This window comes from Botryllus schlosseri, chromosome 5 (genome assembly GCF_051294905.1).
Source record: "Botryllus schlosseri isolate E-star chromosome 5, Bs_hap1, whole genome shotgun sequence".
Classification (NCBI taxonomy): domain Eukaryota; kingdom Metazoa; phylum Chordata; class Ascidiacea; order Stolidobranchia; family Styelidae; genus Botryllus; species Botryllus schlosseri.
Genome location: NC_137240.1, coordinates 6,930,457 through 6,948,693, shown reverse-complemented (window position 1 = coordinate 6,948,693; position 18,237 = coordinate 6,930,457). Strand labels below are relative to the sequence as shown.

Genomic DNA, 18,237 nt, shown 5'->3' with positions numbered 1-18,237 from the left:
AAGCGCATTATACCTATATCAACCCCGAGATGGTCTGCATCTGTATTTAATCGAGTCCATCCGAATCAGTTCAACCGATGTCAATCAGACAATTAAGAAACAGACCGCGTTTGTCCAGGGTAACTTCTTCCACGTTAACAGAGGCTCGTATGCTGAGTAGGGCTCTTCAAAAATGACTTTTTTTCTCAAATCGTACTGGCTACTTGATAAAATTGTTAGGTTACCTAATTTAAGCCTACACACAAAATTTGGTTCAATTCCAGCCAGTAACCGCTTTGCTACAGGAGATGAAAGTTTCTATTTATTATATAAAAATAAATAATAAAAAATTTTTAAAATTTTCTGATCACCCCATGAATATGTTAGGCTGTCTATAGAAACTATGCTCACCAAATTTGGTTCAATTCCAACCAGTGAAAGCGGAGTTATTGCCGTCGAAAAATTTGGATTTGATTAAAATAGTATTTACGGTGAGCAGAACTATAATAAATAAACAAAGAATCGGTCACCGTAAATACTATTTTATTCAAATCCAAATTTTTCGACGGCAATAACTCCGCTTCCACTGGTTGGAATTGAACCAAATTTGGTGAGCATCGTTTCTGTAGACAGCCTAACACTTTCATGGGGTGAACAGAAAATTTTCAAATTTTTCATTATTTATTTTTATATAATAAATAGAAACTTTCTTCTCCTGTAGCAAAGTGGTTACTGGCTGGAATGAAACCAAATTTTGTGTGTAGGCTTAAATTAGGTAACCTAACAATTTTATCAAGTAGCCAGTACGATTTGAGAAAAAAAGTCATTTTTGAAGAGCCCTAATGCTGAGTTACTGACATTCGGAAATATATATTCGTAAGAAAAAAGGCAGGCATATGCAACAACAATTCCATTCGATAACTCTAAAGATATAGAATAACCACGACCCACTGGAGTAGATCACGAATAACGGAACCAAAAGCGGAGAAGAAATACGACGAAATGAGCCAACATATTAGAAACTATGGCTTCGCCCTCATCCCCCTGAACGCGCCTTTCCCGACAGCAATAAGCCTACGATACAGTCGGGCGTCTTCCTGGTTGGCCTCGCGCACGCTGTAAGCGTGGAACACCTGCTTTTGTTGGTTGTATTTCCCCACGCAACGGTACGTCTTGCCTCTGCACATTTTACAGAGTTTCCGGTCCTGACACAAAATTTTAGTACGTCGCAAAATGTTTTTAGGAATACACGAAATCGGACTTGCTAACCGTTTCATAGTACTGACACGATATCCTGTGCCCTTGCGAGTCTTTCAGACTAAACGATTTTCGTCTAATCGTCCTCAGCTCTGACACTTGCGAATTCAAAATACCTGGCCAAAATACGATGTGCAATTGTGCAATGTGCATACTGTATATTTGTTAATTTCCAAGCTCCGGGATGTACTGACTCAATGCTCATATCCAGTGGCGTTCAGTAACGTAGTACTTCTACTTTTCGGGGCACTCGGGGGTCAGTTCTGCGTACTTGAACTTTCAACTGCTTTGGTGCAAACTCTTACTACCTCGACCACCTCTGCTCAAATCCAGGATCCTTACGGATTTAGTAGCCTGTAACCACACTCTAATACAGGGCTCACCAACACGCGGGCCGCGCTCTGATTTGAGATTTCAGAAGAACGATGAGTATAGCACTGAGAAATGCCGACTATATCTAAGTTTCAAAATGTTGTTGTTTCCAAAATAAGCTATTCGCCTGTGACCAACATCACTATTCCTCACTAGCTGAAACGGCTTCGACGGTGCCAACAGCATGTCATCGAGGAAGAATCAGCCGATATGAATGGGCAATTGGGCATATCACCTTGGCGTTCAGTGACCCAGACACTGCCAAGACCAGGACGCTTAGAAAACGGCATATGGCTTTCCCACAAGATCAAGCTTTATGAGAAGACAGTCTTTTAGCTGTATAGTAACGTGCCTCGCCAGCCCCAATATTGATTGCATAGTGCTTAGTCGATGAAAAGCGTTGCCAGGTATCGTGCGTAGGTCATAGTTCAGAATAAAATGAAATTGATTATCATGATATTTCTTGTTGTATTTGTACTGCTTTTATAAAGTATTGCTTCTTTTGTGGTAACTATGACAGTCGCCAACGTTAGGGAGTACAGCGTTGTGCTGGTGTAAATTATAAAAGCATGGCTGCTAAACTGTGTGGCATTTGTCACAATATTGTGTTCTTTCGGCCCGCGGCCTATACGTAATTTGAAAAATGACGACCCCTGCTCTAAAACAAGCCAATGGCCAGGCTATGAGACAATTGCCAATTGAAACACACCGAAAACGCGCTCTAAATGACACGGTGTGGACGAATCAAACTTTCTGTTACCAACAACTTCCAGAACTATCGGCGACTCGATGTCCATTGTCGACCAATGATCCAGCCCCTGAATTGACGAGGACGTGAATATGGTGCCGCGCGACCTTTTCTGCCGTTCCTTGTCGTCTCCAACGCTGACTCGGCGATTTTCAGATGGGGTAACCTGCGCATATTGTCGAAGTAATAATCGTTGGTATATATACTCTACAGAGTTGAACTAACGTATAGTAAATTTCAACTCAGGTCCAAAAGAAATGGCGAACGCTACAGGAGAATTGTATAGTACGAAACGAAGCAAGCTTGTACACTGTACACTGTACAGTGTACGTACAATGTACATTGTACATCGCGCTTATGAGAATGCTGAACTATGATTTGATATTATCGGAACTTGATTCAACGCCCAAGTTAGTCTCGAATTCGGTAATTCTAATTCTAATCTAATTTGGAAAAAACTGTAGCTATATTTCTAAATTCAATGTAATTTAGAAATAACTGTCACTATAATTGTAATCCTAATCTTATTTGGCAAAGCTGAAAATTTTCTAATTGTCCAAGTCTGCTTAGTCCAATACATTTTATAATCATTTTCAAAGTATAAACAATAACTTACTGAAATATTCATATTTTATAATATCATGGCCCGTGGCCGCGTAACAAATTTGACAAATTTTGGACTTGAAAAAATAGCATTGACAGTGGATAATCCCAGAATTGTAAACGAAAAACTCGCTTCTGCCGGTTGGAATCGAGTCAAATTTTGTTTTGCGTCGTTTTTGCAGACAACGTATCAATTTCATGGGGCAGCCAATAAAATTTAGAATTTTTTTTAAATATTTCATAATAAATTCAAAATTTTAAAACTGTAAAATATTCGCGATTACCGGTTGGAATCGATTCAAATTTCGTGTGCACTGTTGTTTAAAGGGAACTTTAAGGATTTAATAGCCTAGAAAGCAATATATGGGAAAATTGTTTTGTTATTTTGAACAGCCCTTGGGCACGCATCACGGTCGAGATCAACAATTAAGCGCGCTTCAATGACATTGATGATTCCGAAATTACACAATTACCTTACGACTCGTGTCGTCCATTTTCGGACTCGGAACGGGGCGACTACGCAACGATTTCGAATAATCCGCCTGTGGTCTTCGTATGCTCACCTTTGTCTGCACAGAACAGCGTTATTGCAATTCGCCGCTATTTTACGAAAAGGTTTTCACCGTACCGTATACGACAACTGTCTCGGTTGAGCAGAAACCGGTGCTTCTGCGTTCAAGACCTCCCGAGTTTGAGGATAATGATAACGAGGGGAGTGCATGGCTATTCCGTCGGAATTGAACATTTCTGAATGGAAAGTTTCGTTGCCGCGGAATTATAATTGGAATTTCCTATATGACACAAAGCAGAGCATTTGGGCTATATGTTTCGGTGGAAGTTGTGATCAATCCGCAGCATCGTCTGATCGACGAATAAATAATCGATTATGTGATGTGGTCTGACTGGCATTATATTCTTTGCGGTCTCGTAAAAACACGTATTTGAACTTCCCAAGGCATTATCATATAGGCTACTGTAAATACGTCATAGTTAGTCGTACTCGAAAATTCGACCGAATGCTTTACTCGATTCAGAATTCGATATTGCGCAGCCCATGTTCAGTTAATTTTACAATCATACCGTCCACATTTTCATCACAGTATTTTACAAACGTTTTCGGTCGAGGTAAATGTTCTTTCCGTAACTAGCCTATATTACAAGATAACACGTATAGGCTAACCAACAACATAAAATTAAAACATATCCATCGTGCTTACTGTATTTGGCGTTATAATTTTGTGCTTGTGGCGCAGAGCTCTGCTGCCACATCGCTTCTGGCCGGCCCTGATATTGTCGGTATTGATTGAAAAGAAAATTCGACCCCGTAGCTTGAACTGGAGGATGAAAAGAGACAGATCCCGAAGCGCCATAGCAAGCACCCATATCATGCGTGTTAAAGAGGGAATACGGCTGTGGTTGATCGGGTGGATAATAAGGAACCGATCCTGCGTTTTGCTGTAACGTAATATAGATTATGTGTTTGGTATGTTGAGTACGCTAGCCTGTATAGGCCATGATATAACAATAGCTTATCTGTAATACTAGGCTTACCATATTTTCAACAGGCCTGCTGACCAAAAGGAGGGCATTCATTGCTCGCGAGTAAAGCGAACGTTACGTTGGAGTTTGATGATGTTTTATTATTTTCTAAGTAATTGCAGGCAAAAGTTACTTGAACAGACAGAAACAAATCAAATTTATTTTTCAGATTCAGACCAGGCTACTTATTGCCGTTCCGGTAACTTTTGCCAATAAGGAATGATCATTTTAACGAGTTCATGAAATCGTACATAGGATAAATTCGAACTTGCGACGGATCCTCGCATGTCAAAGACCTGTCCAGATGCAGGGATATCTAGAACTTCTAGATATCCCTGTCCAGATGTTATGGTGAAAACCGTACAATGTTTGCAATAACAATCAAGAAGGTAGTGCGATTCGTTGGAAAACCATTTTAAATCAGCAATTCAGCACGTTTCATGGCTGCATTAAATTCTAGGAAATAAATACTAAGGTCTCGCTTAAAAGTCTTGTTGAAAGTATAAGCTACTAACTTGAAATGCGAAAAATGAGGGCATTTGGGCGTCGTCGGAGGACCATTCACTTTTCTTGAGAAAAGAGGGCAAATCCTTCTAAAAGAGGACATATGGTAAGCCTGTAATACCCTGTATATCACATACCGTGATGGATTTGATCAAATGAAGAACAGTATTTACGTAAGAACAGGATAACAAACAGAGAAAGGAACTTGCAACCAACGGTTTGTATACAATATTTGTAATTTCAGTTGATAGACCATACTTACCGGTACGGGTACATCTATCTGCGGTCTGAAACCGTCGTTACTTTGCCCCCATGAGTCTGCAAACGAATTCATGCCACGAATTGTTCAGAACGGTACCCAGAAGGTATATACGAATATATGACATGCAATGTGTTTCATGATTCTATTTCATGATTCTATTTCATTTGTATGGTAAATCTAAACGTTACCTCGCTGCAAGGTTGGTGTGACGTTTCGGAAATTCAATGTTGACTGACGCATTTCGGATCTTATTCGAGAAAACCTACAAGACGCTGTAATCCGATATGCAGAATGCAGTACAGATGCAAAGCGAACTTCACAAAAACAATAAACAGTCCTGTTAAAGAGCGGAACAACTCATAAATCAAAATATATATATTAACCACTTACCCGGTGGTCCAATTTGAAAAGTAGAAGACAACGATAATATTCGAAGGATATTTTTTGATGCCTCTTGAAGTCGGGAGCCAAGAACAAATAGGGATGGATACTAATGACTTTCGTACATATACTGTTGGCGTGTTGATATTCGATAACTTCACCAACTTGTACTGCGGCATTGTGTCGTCAGTAGCAGACTGAATGATTGTGACGTAATATTTCTGATTCACGGCTACGTCGTCTGCCCGGAGAGTGAAAATTTTATATCGCAGATATGCATTTAATACTTGGTGCTTAGTAATAAATACAATTCCATGCCAGATGACTTCTCATAATATCTATGCATTTCTAAACTGTAAAATACATAGTGGAAGATCCCACATTCCTATCGGACATACTGATGCTGCAGGACTGCTCCAGCGAATTTGTCTCAACATTTACATGCTTGCTGCAAGTCTTCTAGTTGTAGTCTTCCCTTATGATTTATTTTTTGTATATAATACTTGCTCAAATGCGGTTGTGATCGGAGTATTGAACCAAAAATACTTAGTTTGCATTAATTTGCATATTCGTTGCTGTTTCAAGAATGAAAAACGGATCTCTATCTGTCGTAAAAACGTCGTTTGAGCAGTACTGAAATGTCGCCCATTGTTTAGATATATTCATTTGAGAGCGTCATGAGTAAGCTGGCCTAAGCATGAAGTGTGTATATTGCACAACTAACAAGACTGATCTTATAGCTCAATGTATGCAGTCGGCCTCCAGCGAACACAATTGTCAGAGTTCCAGGAAATGTGCTTACCGCCTGGCACCTCATCACAAATATATGCATTCTCTTGGTGGTAATCAATCTTAAAACATCCCCAACTCCCAACCTCAAGCCATTGTTGCACACAAGTACATAGCGCGACTTTAATTGGTTTCAATGTAACATTCGAAAATATTAGCAGAACGAATACCCTTGTAACCGCACATCAGGTTTATGTAACCGCACATCAGGTTTCCATGTTTGATTATCTTGCTTTCCACAAAATATCAACATAATTCTGTACCATACAATCTCGACCATTCAAAGTAGTCACACGGCTTACTGCAGCAGAAGTAAGGTAGTGAAATTCTACTCAAGTACACGTACAAGAAAAATTTCTTCAATGCAAGAGAATCCGCGAGCAAATGATGGCTAGTACTAAGTACTGCCACTAATATGAACGAATTTGAACTATTGCTTATCTTCCGTTGTCATGTGACATACCGCATAATTATTGCCCAGAGGTTGCATCTTATCCACTATGTTGAACTGGAAGTAGTCTACCAATGAGATATCATAATCCATTAGGACTGTGCTTGTAGGCACCTTTTTATCAACATGGAGGCCAAAGCAATGAGTAAGGCTGAAAAACGCTCGCTAATTCACATTAAATAAGGTTACCATGCGTCCTCCTTTGGGAGAATTTGTCTTTCTTTTTGAAAATGTCCTCCAAGGACGCCTAAATGTCCTCCTTTTTGGCAAGTCGCCCTCCTCTACAGCTTTTAGAGATAAAATGATGAATAGATTGGAGCGAAACTGGGCATAAATGACGCTAAATAGGAAATTCGTGATGCGAACGAAAGTGACACCTTACATCAAAGACTGTCTGCTTGTATGGGATTAGATGTTGCTTGCCAAATATAGGATTTAATACGAGTGACGGGTTTAGTAATTTTATTGTACAAATGCAAAGAACGACTGCACAGTGCACACATACAGGCTACTAAGGAATGTACACTGCCAAAATGTGAGAACATACAATTTCCATGATGGAGTGGGTAAATTACAAAATATGACTTGGTGTAGCCACCACGACAGCTATCATTACATGTTTCATATGTAAGCCACCGTCTTCATCGCAGAACTGATAGCGCGAGTCGGAAACCATGGCAGGCTGAGAGAGTATCCATTTTAGTATCGTCCGGTTTGACGAGGCATGTCCTTCATCAAATGCCTTCTTACAGAGCGTGATGCAATTACTAACCAATCGAACCAAGGGATGAACCGAAGCTATACGTCTGGGCCTGGCACACCATTGATCATAGACGTATTGACTCAGCCGTACACCACCTGCTGATTTACACGCATTAATTTGATGCGAAATCACTTTACACCATTACCGCAGCTATGGACATGTTTCGCAAATGTTTCAGCCACAATAAGAGGGAATACCAAGGTAGCTTCAGCAACAAGCTTTACGGGTTCAGCATCCATTTTTATTTTCCCCCATGATACTGCTTCATCTGGTGACGCCCCTGCGTCAGAACCATCGAACTCGTGCGCAGTATTGATATACACAGAAAAATCGGCGCCGTTCCTCATCAGATTCGCGTTACAAATATGATGCTTGATTAATCCGCCACCAAGTATTATCATCCCGGAGTGTGCGGCATAAACAGCCTGCAAGTTTATTAATTTTATGTCTTCCACAATGTCAATGACAAGTCCAGGATTTTTGAAACTATGAAAATACAACATGTCCCCGATTGACCCATCGGTTAACGCCGGACTAAAAACTGGAATATTATTTTTGTAACACCAGTAATACACAGAATCAGGGTTGTCGATCTCTTTTCCAAGTCTGTGGATTACTTTTGACGGTGTCCATCGGACATTGTTTTCTTTCTGCTCTTTCAGCATTTCGTCAAAAATTGGAATAATCCAGTCCTCAAATTTGCAATAATTCTCATTAGGAACCAGCAAATTCCCAATACGATTAATGCCTTTCTTACGCAGCTCTTTTCCCGAAAGGCGGAAGTCGCCTAGGAACGTGGGAGCCATACATTTGATGAAGTCTTCTTCAACCCCGCCAGCAGTTACTACAACACAATCGACAAGATTATGTTGAACAAGGAAGCGTACACTGTCTCTAATTCCCGATGAAATCATGTTAGACGTAAATCCCAAAAATATTGTGCAATTCGTTGGTTTTCGGCCAGTTGGATTCAATGCCTGTTTGGAAAGGTGATCGGGAGAGAGCGGCTGGCATTTTTTCTCGATCATCTTATTGATTTGCGTAACGGCTCTTCCGAAATTACATGCTTGGAATCCACAAGTAGCATAAGAAGTCAGTAATTTGTGATAATCAATCCCTTCATTGAAATCATATCCAGACACCTCGACTGAATCTTCTGGCATCGCTTGACTTTTTACAAAAACAGCATCCTTGGATTCACTCGGGGCAGCCATGATACACACAATTGCAGCACATAGGTTGATTCATCTACTGATTATCTACTTCAGAAGTAATTTCAAGATCATTCTGATGCAAATGGTAATATAAAAATGGAACAAATTGCTTAATGCTGCCTGGAAAGTCAGAGCTTTTGATATACCTGTGTGAACTACCGCAGGAGCAGTAATGTTAACCTCATTTTACAATTTTAATATGCCTAGTGCTAGTGCTACAATTACTTTTTACCATCAACCTTGTTCTATTTGCAACATCTAACTCTAGATCACCAGCACGACATGAACTTCCTTACACTACAAAAAAATTAGACAAATTTGGTCTCAAATTCAAGACATTAGGTGATTTGGTCTCATTTTCAGCAATTTCAGTCTTACTGATGAAGTGAGGTCTTAAAATTGACTGTTTTAGCCTTTCAAGACCATATAAAATTGTCACAATTATTCGGTTTTGAAAATAAGACCAACAAGTGTATCTTTTAAGAGAGATTGTGGTTATTGAGACAGATTTTGATGCATCAGAAATCTTGTTTTCAAGACAAATTTTTTTAATCAAGAAACATTATGGTCCCTCCCTGGTCATAAAAATAAGGCGGGAAAGTTGTCATGAGATAAGAACACAAGACACAACTAACTTATTGAGACAATTTTTGATGCTTCAGTTTTTTTGGTCTCATTTTTAACACGAATTTAGCGTGGCCTTAAAAATCGGAGTCACCACAAATGCTAGTATCGACTCAGACAGCTGTATATATTGATCATTGTCTTATATATCGAGTGGTGTAGCGATCTATTAAATGTCATGTTAAACTCATTATGCCAGTTATACCCCAACATGGAAAATTCAGGTCTCTCCCGCGTTCCCTTCACTCAGAACCCAACGCTGAAAAGGTTCCCCAGACAACAGCACTGCTACTACTTTTCATTAATTTGGGTCTTACTTTTGAGACAGAAAGTACTTGGTAAGACCAGTTGGTCTTCAAGACTTTGTTTTTCTAAAAAAATCGATTTGAGACATATCTAAGACACTAAAAATCCCAGCATATAGTCAATGGCAATATCGACTTGTCACATATATTTTCCTATTTTCTTTTAAAATGGCCAGCGCTGCATTTTTTGGGTGCTGATCGCAGAGAGGGTCAGTGAGGAATAACCAACTTTTTTGAGTAATCCAGCAGGTTTTGTGAACTTGCACTACTCATGTAAGTTCGTCTGGCGTGCATCGATTTTCAATTCAACAGTTTTTGAAAACAGATCATTCATATTACCGTTTGATATTTTGTAGGTTTGAATTTAATTTTAAAGTACCGGTATAGTTTTTGTAGAGATATATGCATTGCTTTTGTAGTTGACTTGTTATAGCAGCCGGGCGATCATGATAAAATATATTTGAAAATTGCAACATCTGGCGAGTTATTAATTAGTCGAGTCTACGATAGTCATGATGATGATGGATCGATTGGAACCATCTCCGGGCCGGCGATTGAGCCAGAGTGGAATTGGTGGCAACTGGCAAACGTCATGCGCAACTTTTCATTCAATTCTTTAATTATTCTATGGAAGAAACCCTTCTGTCACGCACAACTTATTGACGAAAACAACCACTGATTCCAGTCTGGCGATTGAGTAACAATATAGTAAGCACACCTCGTCCTAATATACCGTACTTCTTCAAACTATCGTTTAGTAGTTTTCTGATATATATCTGTCTACTTGTATTATTTACAATAGTTCAAGTACATATGGAATTCGCTAAGATGCGTTTTGAGAATCATCGGTGATTATAACTTGGACTATACCTCTGCTAATGAATGATGGAGACACTGGATGACCGTGTATCTCACCATAGGTCCATAGGTTGGTTAATTGAACTATGGCAAAGGCAAATCACTGACGTGCAATTCATGCCAGGTGAGTTCGCGCTCGGTGCGAACTGCGAAGAATAAGCATGATCCAGCCAGACCAGATTGGATAAGCCGACGTACGCACGCACCGAGCTGCAGCCTGCGGCGCAAAATCGTGAGCATTTTGGGTTTTGGTTCACATTTTCGGAATGGATCCGAACTTCCGCGTCTACGACCAATAGAGTACGGCCAGTCACGGATGACAGACACACTACAGACACTATTAAAAACTCAAGCCTAATTACAACCCCATGGTAAATTGCGGAAATTGCAGCATTTTTATACACATCGTATCCTCATAATTTATAATTAAAGTATGCAAATTTTAAATAATAACGAAGGTTACATCATCTTCGACTGTTCGTGAAATTTAGTGCTCGATGGAACAGTTCCACTGATATTTCCGTTTAGGAATTTCATTGAAATTATTTGCCGTCGACGGTCGTCGATCTCTTTTCCTGCGTACACGTGCGGCTTCAGTTTGTGTAATCGCCGGTGTAAAATTCGCGTCAAATCATGGCTACTGAGGAATGGGGTGAAGACGCAGTGCTTGCAGAAGCGCCAGAAATTAAGTTGTTCGGAAAATGGACTACTAGCGATGTCCAGATCAACGATATTTCGTTGACTGACTACCTCCCAGTGAAGGACAAATACTCCAAGTATTTACCTCACAGTTCGGGTAGATACCAGGTCAAGCGATTTCGCAAGGCGCAGTGTCCTATTGTAGAAAGGCTCGTCAACTCCATGATGATGCACGGCCGCAACAACGGCAAGAAGCTTCTTACTGTACGCATTGTCAAACACGCCTTTGAAATCATCCACCTGTTGACTGGGGAGAACCCACTCCAAATCCTCGTAAATGCCATCATCAATGGCGGTCCTCGTGAGGATTCCACCAGAATTGGACGTGCTGGTACTGTTAGACGACAAGCTGTCGATGTGTCTCCGCTCAGACGTGTGAACCAGGCAATATGGCTCCTTTGCACTGGTGCACGTGAAGCATCATTCCGCAACATCAAGACAATCGCCGAGTGTCTCGCTGACGAACTGATCAACGCTGCTAAAGGTTCGTCGAATTCCTACGCTATCAAGAAGAAGGATGAGCTGGAACGTGTTGCTAAATCCAACCGATAAAATGCCTGCCGTTTCTTGAATCGTGTAATAAATATCCAAGTGGCGGAAACGGAATTTGTATCGTGTAGATGTGGAATTGGTGTGGGAATGAGGTTTAGGTGAGTGAAGTACATTAGTACAGTGTTGCACGAAATAATCTTGAGTTTGAAGCGATCGGCTGTATATTGTGAATTGAGATTTCAGATTAGAAGGGTCGGCGTTGTGGTCTATCGCTCAAGTAGGTATTACTAAAGGCCGGAGTTGACGCGGAAATAATTTTATGGCAGATGCTAGTAACACCATGGACAATTTGTGTCAGCGTGTGATGTCATCTTTACCTACTGAAGGAAGCGGTTATTTTAGTCATCAAATTGAGGTATTCAAGGGCTCGGCAATGTTTTCTGATGTTTTTTTCGTATATGCTAGTAATGTTATATTTTCTGTGTGATTTCTGATGTAAACTCGAGCAAATATAATATTATGTCTGTGCTATGCTTTTGATGAAACGCCCGAATTGAAATTGTTGCGATTTTTATGGCATTTTCCTGTTAATTGATGAATTGCAATTAATCTCTTGTATATTTTAGCAGGTTTAACGATTAATATAGGTGATATAGTATATTAGTTCACTCTCTTGCAAGGAATTATGTGGCAAAGATTGCTTCGACTAATTGGGAATCAGCCTGAAATCATTGAAAGGCTTTCTGAAGTGAAAGTTATCAAAAGAGCAGCTCAGATCACTGTGGCGTCATATCAGTCCTTTGTGCGACAAGGAGTGAAATCTATCGAGGGAGCTGCGAAGGGGGAAAAAAAACCGCAACAAAGTCCGAACTCTAAAACCGATACAAAATTTTTCAATAATTTCAAGAAAGAATTCAATAAGGAGTATAATGAAGCTAAGAAGAAAGGATTGCTTTGATGGACACATATAGTATATATAACTTCTTCCTTCAGTGTTATATGTATTTTTCAACCCTGTTGTACTGCGACTGTGCCTTTGCCATTAGTATTCAAAGTTTACGACTTGCAAACAGCTGGATATAATTTCATGATGTCCACAATATCAGCATGTACTTAGTTAATCCCTGAAGTTAACTCAATCCCTCCATTGCTGACCTAGCATCAGTGATACTGCCAAGTATCTGATGAGATTGCTGACATTGCCAAAGTGGGTTATGTATATATGTTCATATGAGTGGAATGATCAAGTCCACTCTTTCAGTCTTTTGCACTAACCTTCGGTTACCGTAGTTGTAATTGTCTGCCCTGGAAAGAGACTTCATGTAAATCCACTCAACATTGATATCAGCTCTCATGGTATGGTTTGGTAATGTGAAATTTACGGTTAATCAAGTATGTGATGTGTTTCACTGGCGTAGATGTTAGCATATTTTGAACCTGTATTTGCGAGTTATGCCATCAATTTTAGGCACTTAGTACGTGCAAGGTATAGTGCAGTGGTTCTCAAAGTGGAAGCATCTGAAAGGGCCCTGAAATTTTTCCGGAGCGCGATTCGCCCCTAATTCGTAGCTATTTCTCTGTGTATAGTCCTAACTTATTATTTGAGAATTATCTCATCAACAGTCATAACTAAGGCAATTTTTTTACCTAAAAAACAGAAGATTTTGACCTAAAAAATCAGAGTTGTGATATTTTTTACCTTGAAAAACTTCAATTTTGGCCTAACGTATGTAAATTAGATGTTCTCCCACATGATGTTAGAATAGTACTACTTGAACTCATTTCTGGTTGGAACTGTCTGTCCTAATGAAGTAGTTTGGCCTGAAAAAACTTGTGACTCAAAAACTGAAAAATTTCTACATAAAAAAAAATGCTCAGGGAATCTGGCCCTACGAAGAATTCCAGTAGTCGCATCAATTATTATGGTAGAAATAGTTGAAATTTGTTGTGGTACAAAGAAAGCTACTTTCCTACATTCTCGGGTGGAAAGTGTCTGTCCTTATGAATAACTTGACAAGAATAGAGAAAGAACGTTCAACAACAGTGTTTGTTCGCTGACAACACTGATGTTGTGCGTACAGCCGTACACTGCTGGTGACACACCGTGTTGCTTCATTCTGACAATGGGGTCTATATCACAATTTTTCATCAAGCGCTTCTTGATATAAGAACTATGCCGTGCCCACGCAGTCTTGCTTCAATTAGGATATTGCGGTACGTTGAGCATAACACGATGTCAACGTATGTATTTCATTTAAATTTTTATGATTCACAATCAGCAGACAATGGGCCGACTACGACAGTAGGCCTACAAAGTAGGCTGCAAGCTGTAAAATGTCAAATCAAATGATAAATTCAGCGGCAGTGCAAAATCTACGATACAAACGAAATGCAGGTTGCAAAAGAATTTTGACTTCGTAAACAATTTTGACATTTTTTGACCTAACGCTACAATTTTGACAAGGTTTTGACTTTTTTGACATGTAAAAATAGAAGCGCCCTAGTCAAAACCTTCCATGACGTCAAACTATGTAACTATCCAATGGGATTGCTAGCATTCTGGTTTCATTTTGTGACATGCCGATGAGGGGGTGCGAAATTGTTCAATATCATAAAGGAGGGGCGTGTCTAAAAAAGTTTGAAAACCACTGATATAGTGGTACTAAACCTGTGCTTATGTAGCTGTGTCGTATGATATATTCCATTTAATCCCCATAGTTTTCGCATGGTTTTTCACAGGTTCCTAGCCTGTTCCTACAGTAGATTTCCTGTATATATAATTTTACATGAATTGAAGAGTTATATTGCTTTCTATTTATAGATTTTCAGAGCAGTATTAGTCGGTATATTCTATATTTTCAATGACAATCGAACGGAAGCTGCACCTCAACAGGGTTGGCGGCGCAAGTCTTGTAAATTCCCCGCCTGTATTCTCTCACGACGGCAAGCTGCTGTTCTGCACATGCGGACCCACGGTGAAGATATTCTCGACAAACACCGGAAAATGTGTCCAGAGACTGATATCCTTGAAAGGCGATATAACCGGGGTCGTTCTGCACCCGCGTAACAAACTGCAAGTTATAACGTCCACTTGCCAGGGTGAGCTCACAGTGTGGGACTATGAGGATGGAATTTCGCTGCAATCTATCAACGTCTCGTGGAACATTTCCAATATCGCCTCCCACCCGAATATATCCGATTATATATTGATCTGTACTGGTGAAAAGCGTTCGGGCGTTTTACGGAAGGTTTGGATCGATAGTTTTTCTGGCGCCAAAACTAGAACCGAGGAGGTCGCGACGAGAGTCTCGATGACGATGCCTTGTCCGATTGGTTTTTTGAAATCCGGAGAGCAGATCGTCTACATTAAGAAGGGGGATAAGATTTGTGTGATGGATATGGAACGTTCTGTTGAAGCGAATGTCGGCAGAAAAGATGGGAAAATAACTTGCTTTGCGTGCAACCCTATCGAGGACTATATAGCTACTGGACACGTCACAGGGAGAATAAACTTTTGGTACAACCTCGGCAGTGGCGCGGATACTCGGCATCAATCAGCTCTAATGTCCTCCAATCATTGGCATAGCCATCCGGTGTCCGACGTGGCCTTCACGCCTGGCGGGTCAAGCTTGTTATCGGTAGGATCGGAGGGTGTGTTGGTGGAATGGCATTACAAACGAGGCGATGACCGAAATTTCTTACCGAGACTTAGTGCCTCTTGTCGTCACGTGGTCACCAGCAACGACGGATCGATGTGGGTGGTCACGCACATCGATAACTCTATCTCTATTGCCACGAATCAGTACCAGGTTAAACACAGCATTCATGGACTGAGCGCTGTGGATATTTGCGATCGTCCGTCTGATTTGACGTTTTATTACGATCACAGAACGAAATCCTGTATCACCACGGGTAAAACGGGACACTTGATGTTTTACGACCCGAACGCCGATCAGGAGTTATACAGCGTGGACATAACGCACGAAAATTGTTTGGGGCAGCTTCAAAGCAAAGAAAAACTTTACTCTGAGATTACCCGCGTATGCACGCAGGTTAGCGAAGATTCAGACTCTTCCTGGATGGCGACCGTGGAAGTCTCTAAGATGGAAAAATTAAACAATGCTTCGAGGATGAAATTGTGGGTGCTCGACAAGGACGATAAATGGTGGAAACTCAACACTGTCATCAATGACGCGCACAAGAGCGAAATTACGAGGCTTTGTTTTCGTCCCACGAATTCAGACACTGACCAATCGTATCTGGTGTCTGCTGGGGCAGACGGGCTGGTGAAGTTGTGGGGTATGGTAACGAAAGGGGGATCTAGTCATTGGAGCTGTACCGCGACTGCCTCGTACAGGAAATTGCCGGCTGTTCACTGCGACTTCTCGCAAGATGGTTCGGTTTTAGCTGTCGCTTTTCGGCACACTGTTTGCTTGCTAGACCCTTTGACTCTCGACATCACGCGCGTGCTATTATCTAACGACAGAAGTAATCCGGTAGAGAAACTTGTACTCGGTAAATTCTCTTGTCAGCATATGATTATAATCGTGTCGGAGAAGAGTATGCAAGCATTTGACTTGTTAAAGGGCTCTGTTTCATGGGTCGTGGATCTGCACATTTCCCACATAGCCGTAGATTATATGAGCGAATTTATGTTCGCAGTGTCTGATGTTAATGATTTGTATGTTATCAAGCCCACGTGTGCCGAACCTTTATACACTCACAGACAGCTCACAGAGAATAATGTGTTTTCTATATTCGCAATTCCTTACTCCGATTCGGACAGATGGTTGAAAGACGATTGCTCTGATATTCCGTGGTTAGCTCGTTCCAAATTGTACGTAACTGATTCGAGTTTGTCGGTGTTTACGTTATCTGTTAGCGACAACATGCAGAACATACTTCCTTCAATAGGCGGCTCGCAAGATTCGCGTTTTATGAACCCCATTGCTCATATCTTGGAGAAATCCGCTAATGTGAGCACTGGCCGCGGTAATTTGTCTGAACTTGCTGCGCATGGCGCTGACGTGAGTTCAACGGTGAAAGCCATTACAGACTCTCCGGCTCATATTCTGCCTAGCGTCACGGAGTATTGTGCAAGGTTTCTCACATCGTTCCTCAGCAATTTGAAGGTGCAAGAGGCGCCTGTTTCATGTTCCAACGCGCCTGTCATAGAGAATCAAGCCGTTGCTGGTGACTCCTCGAAATTATCTCCTAATAGCGACTGTCTTATTCTTGAATCTGTTACTGCTAAGAGCCCACAGTCTGGACAGATGGACTTTCTTCATGGGTTATAGCGGTTATATTCAATTAACATCGAGTTCGATCCGGAAACGGTTCGAAATCTATGGATTGTAATTGATTGTGTGAATTCTGCCCATTTTGTTGACTCTGGTTAATAAATGTTTGATAGTCGCGAACACTTGTGGATTGATTCGTACCTGATGAGTTCGTCTGAGAAACGGTTGGATGTTTCAACTCTTACAGCTGAAGGGATTAGTGAAACGTTATTGAGGTTTCAAGTATCGGCAATCTAACTTTACCTCTGTGACTGGTAACGTTTAGGTCAGGGATGGTGTGAAAGTCATGCTCGTTCGTTGGCTGACTTTACGATTGTGTATTACAATTACTGACGTCATCTTTTTGGATGGATCACTGTTCCAAGCAGAGTTCCAAAACAAGAAAATATTCAGCTTCAATTAGAATTGAAGCTACACAATTTATTCCAAATTAGACTAGAATCAGAATTGTAGTTTCATTTTTTTTCCAAATTAGATTACAATTACTGAATTCTTGGAAAGTAAAAGAAGTTCAGCTCATACCAAATCGAAGTTCATTCTCAAGCATGAGGATGGGAAATGTCTGCGCAGCAAGCTTGGCTTGTTGTCTCGCACATTACAGTTCTGTCGTATTTTCAGGAAGACCAAATATTAGATTAGATTGGAAACATTCGCTCAAATTAGTCTAATAAGACGACTCGAATAATCTAGTTGTACGAGTATGGTTCATGGGCGTGTGAACATACGACACTTGAGTGTGGTGGTTAAAGTTAGGGTTCGGTAAGGGTTAATTTTGAGGTATTGATTGGTTGTGGTTATTGAGTCACATGCTCAAATACCGACTCCCAAATACATTCCCTATAGTCGAGCAGAAGGTTCGCCTCTTAACAAGTTACTCTACAGTCGGCGAGGTAGACGGCTTTGGTATGCGAATTGGTGAACACGATCAACAATATAGCAAGACAAAGATCGGATATTTGAGAACCATTGCTTTTGTATAGGGCTATTTATGCTTCTGTGTAAAGGACGCGACCCATTAAAAATATGGATCGTTTATGGTATATCGAGTCACCAAATACATTGATGTAGTAGACCCGACGTAGCTTGTAGGCAGGTCT

The 18,237-nt window shown here is 40.7% G+C and overlaps 4 protein-coding genes across 8 annotated transcripts; 2 read left to right on the top strand and 2 right to left on the bottom strand.

Moving 5' to 3' along the window:
• Nucleotides 1-876: 876 nt before the first annotated feature.
• Nucleotides 877-5,821, bottom strand: LOC145438808 (uncharacterized). 5 transcript variants are annotated; one of them, XM_080316158.1, is made up of 10 exons: nt 5,655-5,821; nt 5,453-5,578; nt 5,265-5,320; nt 5,014-5,088; nt 4,177-4,414; nt 3,588-3,706; nt 3,433-3,528; nt 2,369-2,522; nt 1,249-1,352; nt 877-1,184 (listed from the first exon to the last, which is right to left on the bottom strand). In XM_080316158.1, exons 2-10 carry the CDS (start codon nt 5,502-5,504, stop codon nt 1,002-1,004), a joined length of 1,077 nt encoding a protein of 358 aa, XP_080172284.1. In that variant the 5' UTR covers nt 5,505-5,578; nt 5,655-5,821; the 3' UTR covers nt 877-1,001. The 5 variants fall into 5 exon arrangements, with proteins under 5 accessions (XP_080172284.1, XP_080172282.1, XP_080172283.1 ...); XM_080316156.1 differs by having other exon boundaries at nt 5,014-5,091; nt 5,655-5,815; XM_080316157.1 differs by having other exon boundaries at nt 5,014-5,091; nt 5,453-5,536; nt 5,655-5,813.
• A 722-nt stretch (nt 5,822-6,543) lies between these two features.
• On the bottom strand, nt 6,544-8,963 carry LOC145438806 (deoxyhypusine synthase-like). Its single transcript, XM_080316155.1, has one exon. It carries the CDS (start codon nt 8,860-8,862, stop codon nt 7,777-7,779), a length of 1,086 nt encoding a protein of 361 aa, XP_080172281.1. The 5' UTR covers nt 8,863-8,963; the 3' UTR covers nt 6,544-7,776.
• A 2,232-nt stretch (nt 8,964-11,195) lies between these two features.
• LOC145438809 (small ribosomal subunit protein uS7) lies at nt 11,196-11,954 on the top strand. The gene has a single exon (XM_080316162.1). It carries the CDS (start codon nt 11,283-11,285, stop codon nt 11,898-11,900), a length of 618 nt encoding a protein of 205 aa, XP_080172288.1. The 5' UTR covers nt 11,196-11,282; the 3' UTR covers nt 11,901-11,954.
• Nucleotides 11,955-12,793: 839 nt separating this feature from the next.
• Nucleotides 12,794-17,260, top strand: LOC145438804 (WD repeat-containing protein 75-like). The gene has a single exon (XM_080316152.1). The coding sequence runs from the start codon at nt 14,702-14,704 to the stop codon at nt 17,135-17,137; it is 2,436 nt and encodes an 811-aa protein (XP_080172278.1). The 5' UTR covers nt 12,794-14,701; the 3' UTR covers nt 17,138-17,260.
• The last annotated feature ends 977 nt before the right edge of the window (nt 17,261-18,237 follow it).

Bases quoted from the DNA above. Each gene is read 5' to 3' on its own strand.
- LOC145438808 (XM_080316156.1), bottom strand. From the start codon at position 5,504: ATGCGTCAGTCAACATTGAATTTCCGAAACGTCACACCAACCTTGCAG. The intron at 4,415-5,013 runs GTTAGTAGCTTA...ATTACGTTACAG, and splicing joins CCTCATTTTTCGCATTTCAA to CAAAACGCAGGATCGGTTCC. The intron at 1,185-1,248 runs GTTAGCAAGTCC...ATTTTGTGTCAG, and splicing joins CGTGTCAGTACTATGAAACG to GACCGGAAACTCTGTAAAAT.
- LOC145438806 (XM_080316155.1), bottom strand. From the start codon at position 8,862: ATGGCTGCCCCGAGTGAATCCAAGGATGCTGTTTTTGTAAAAAGTCAA.
- LOC145438809 (XM_080316162.1), top strand. From the start codon at position 11,283: ATGGCTACTGAGGAATGGGGTGAAGACGCAGTGCTTGCAGAAGCGCCA.
- LOC145438804 (XM_080316152.1), top strand. From the start codon at position 14,702: ATGACAATCGAACGGAAGCTGCACCTCAACAGGGTTGGCGGCGCAAGT.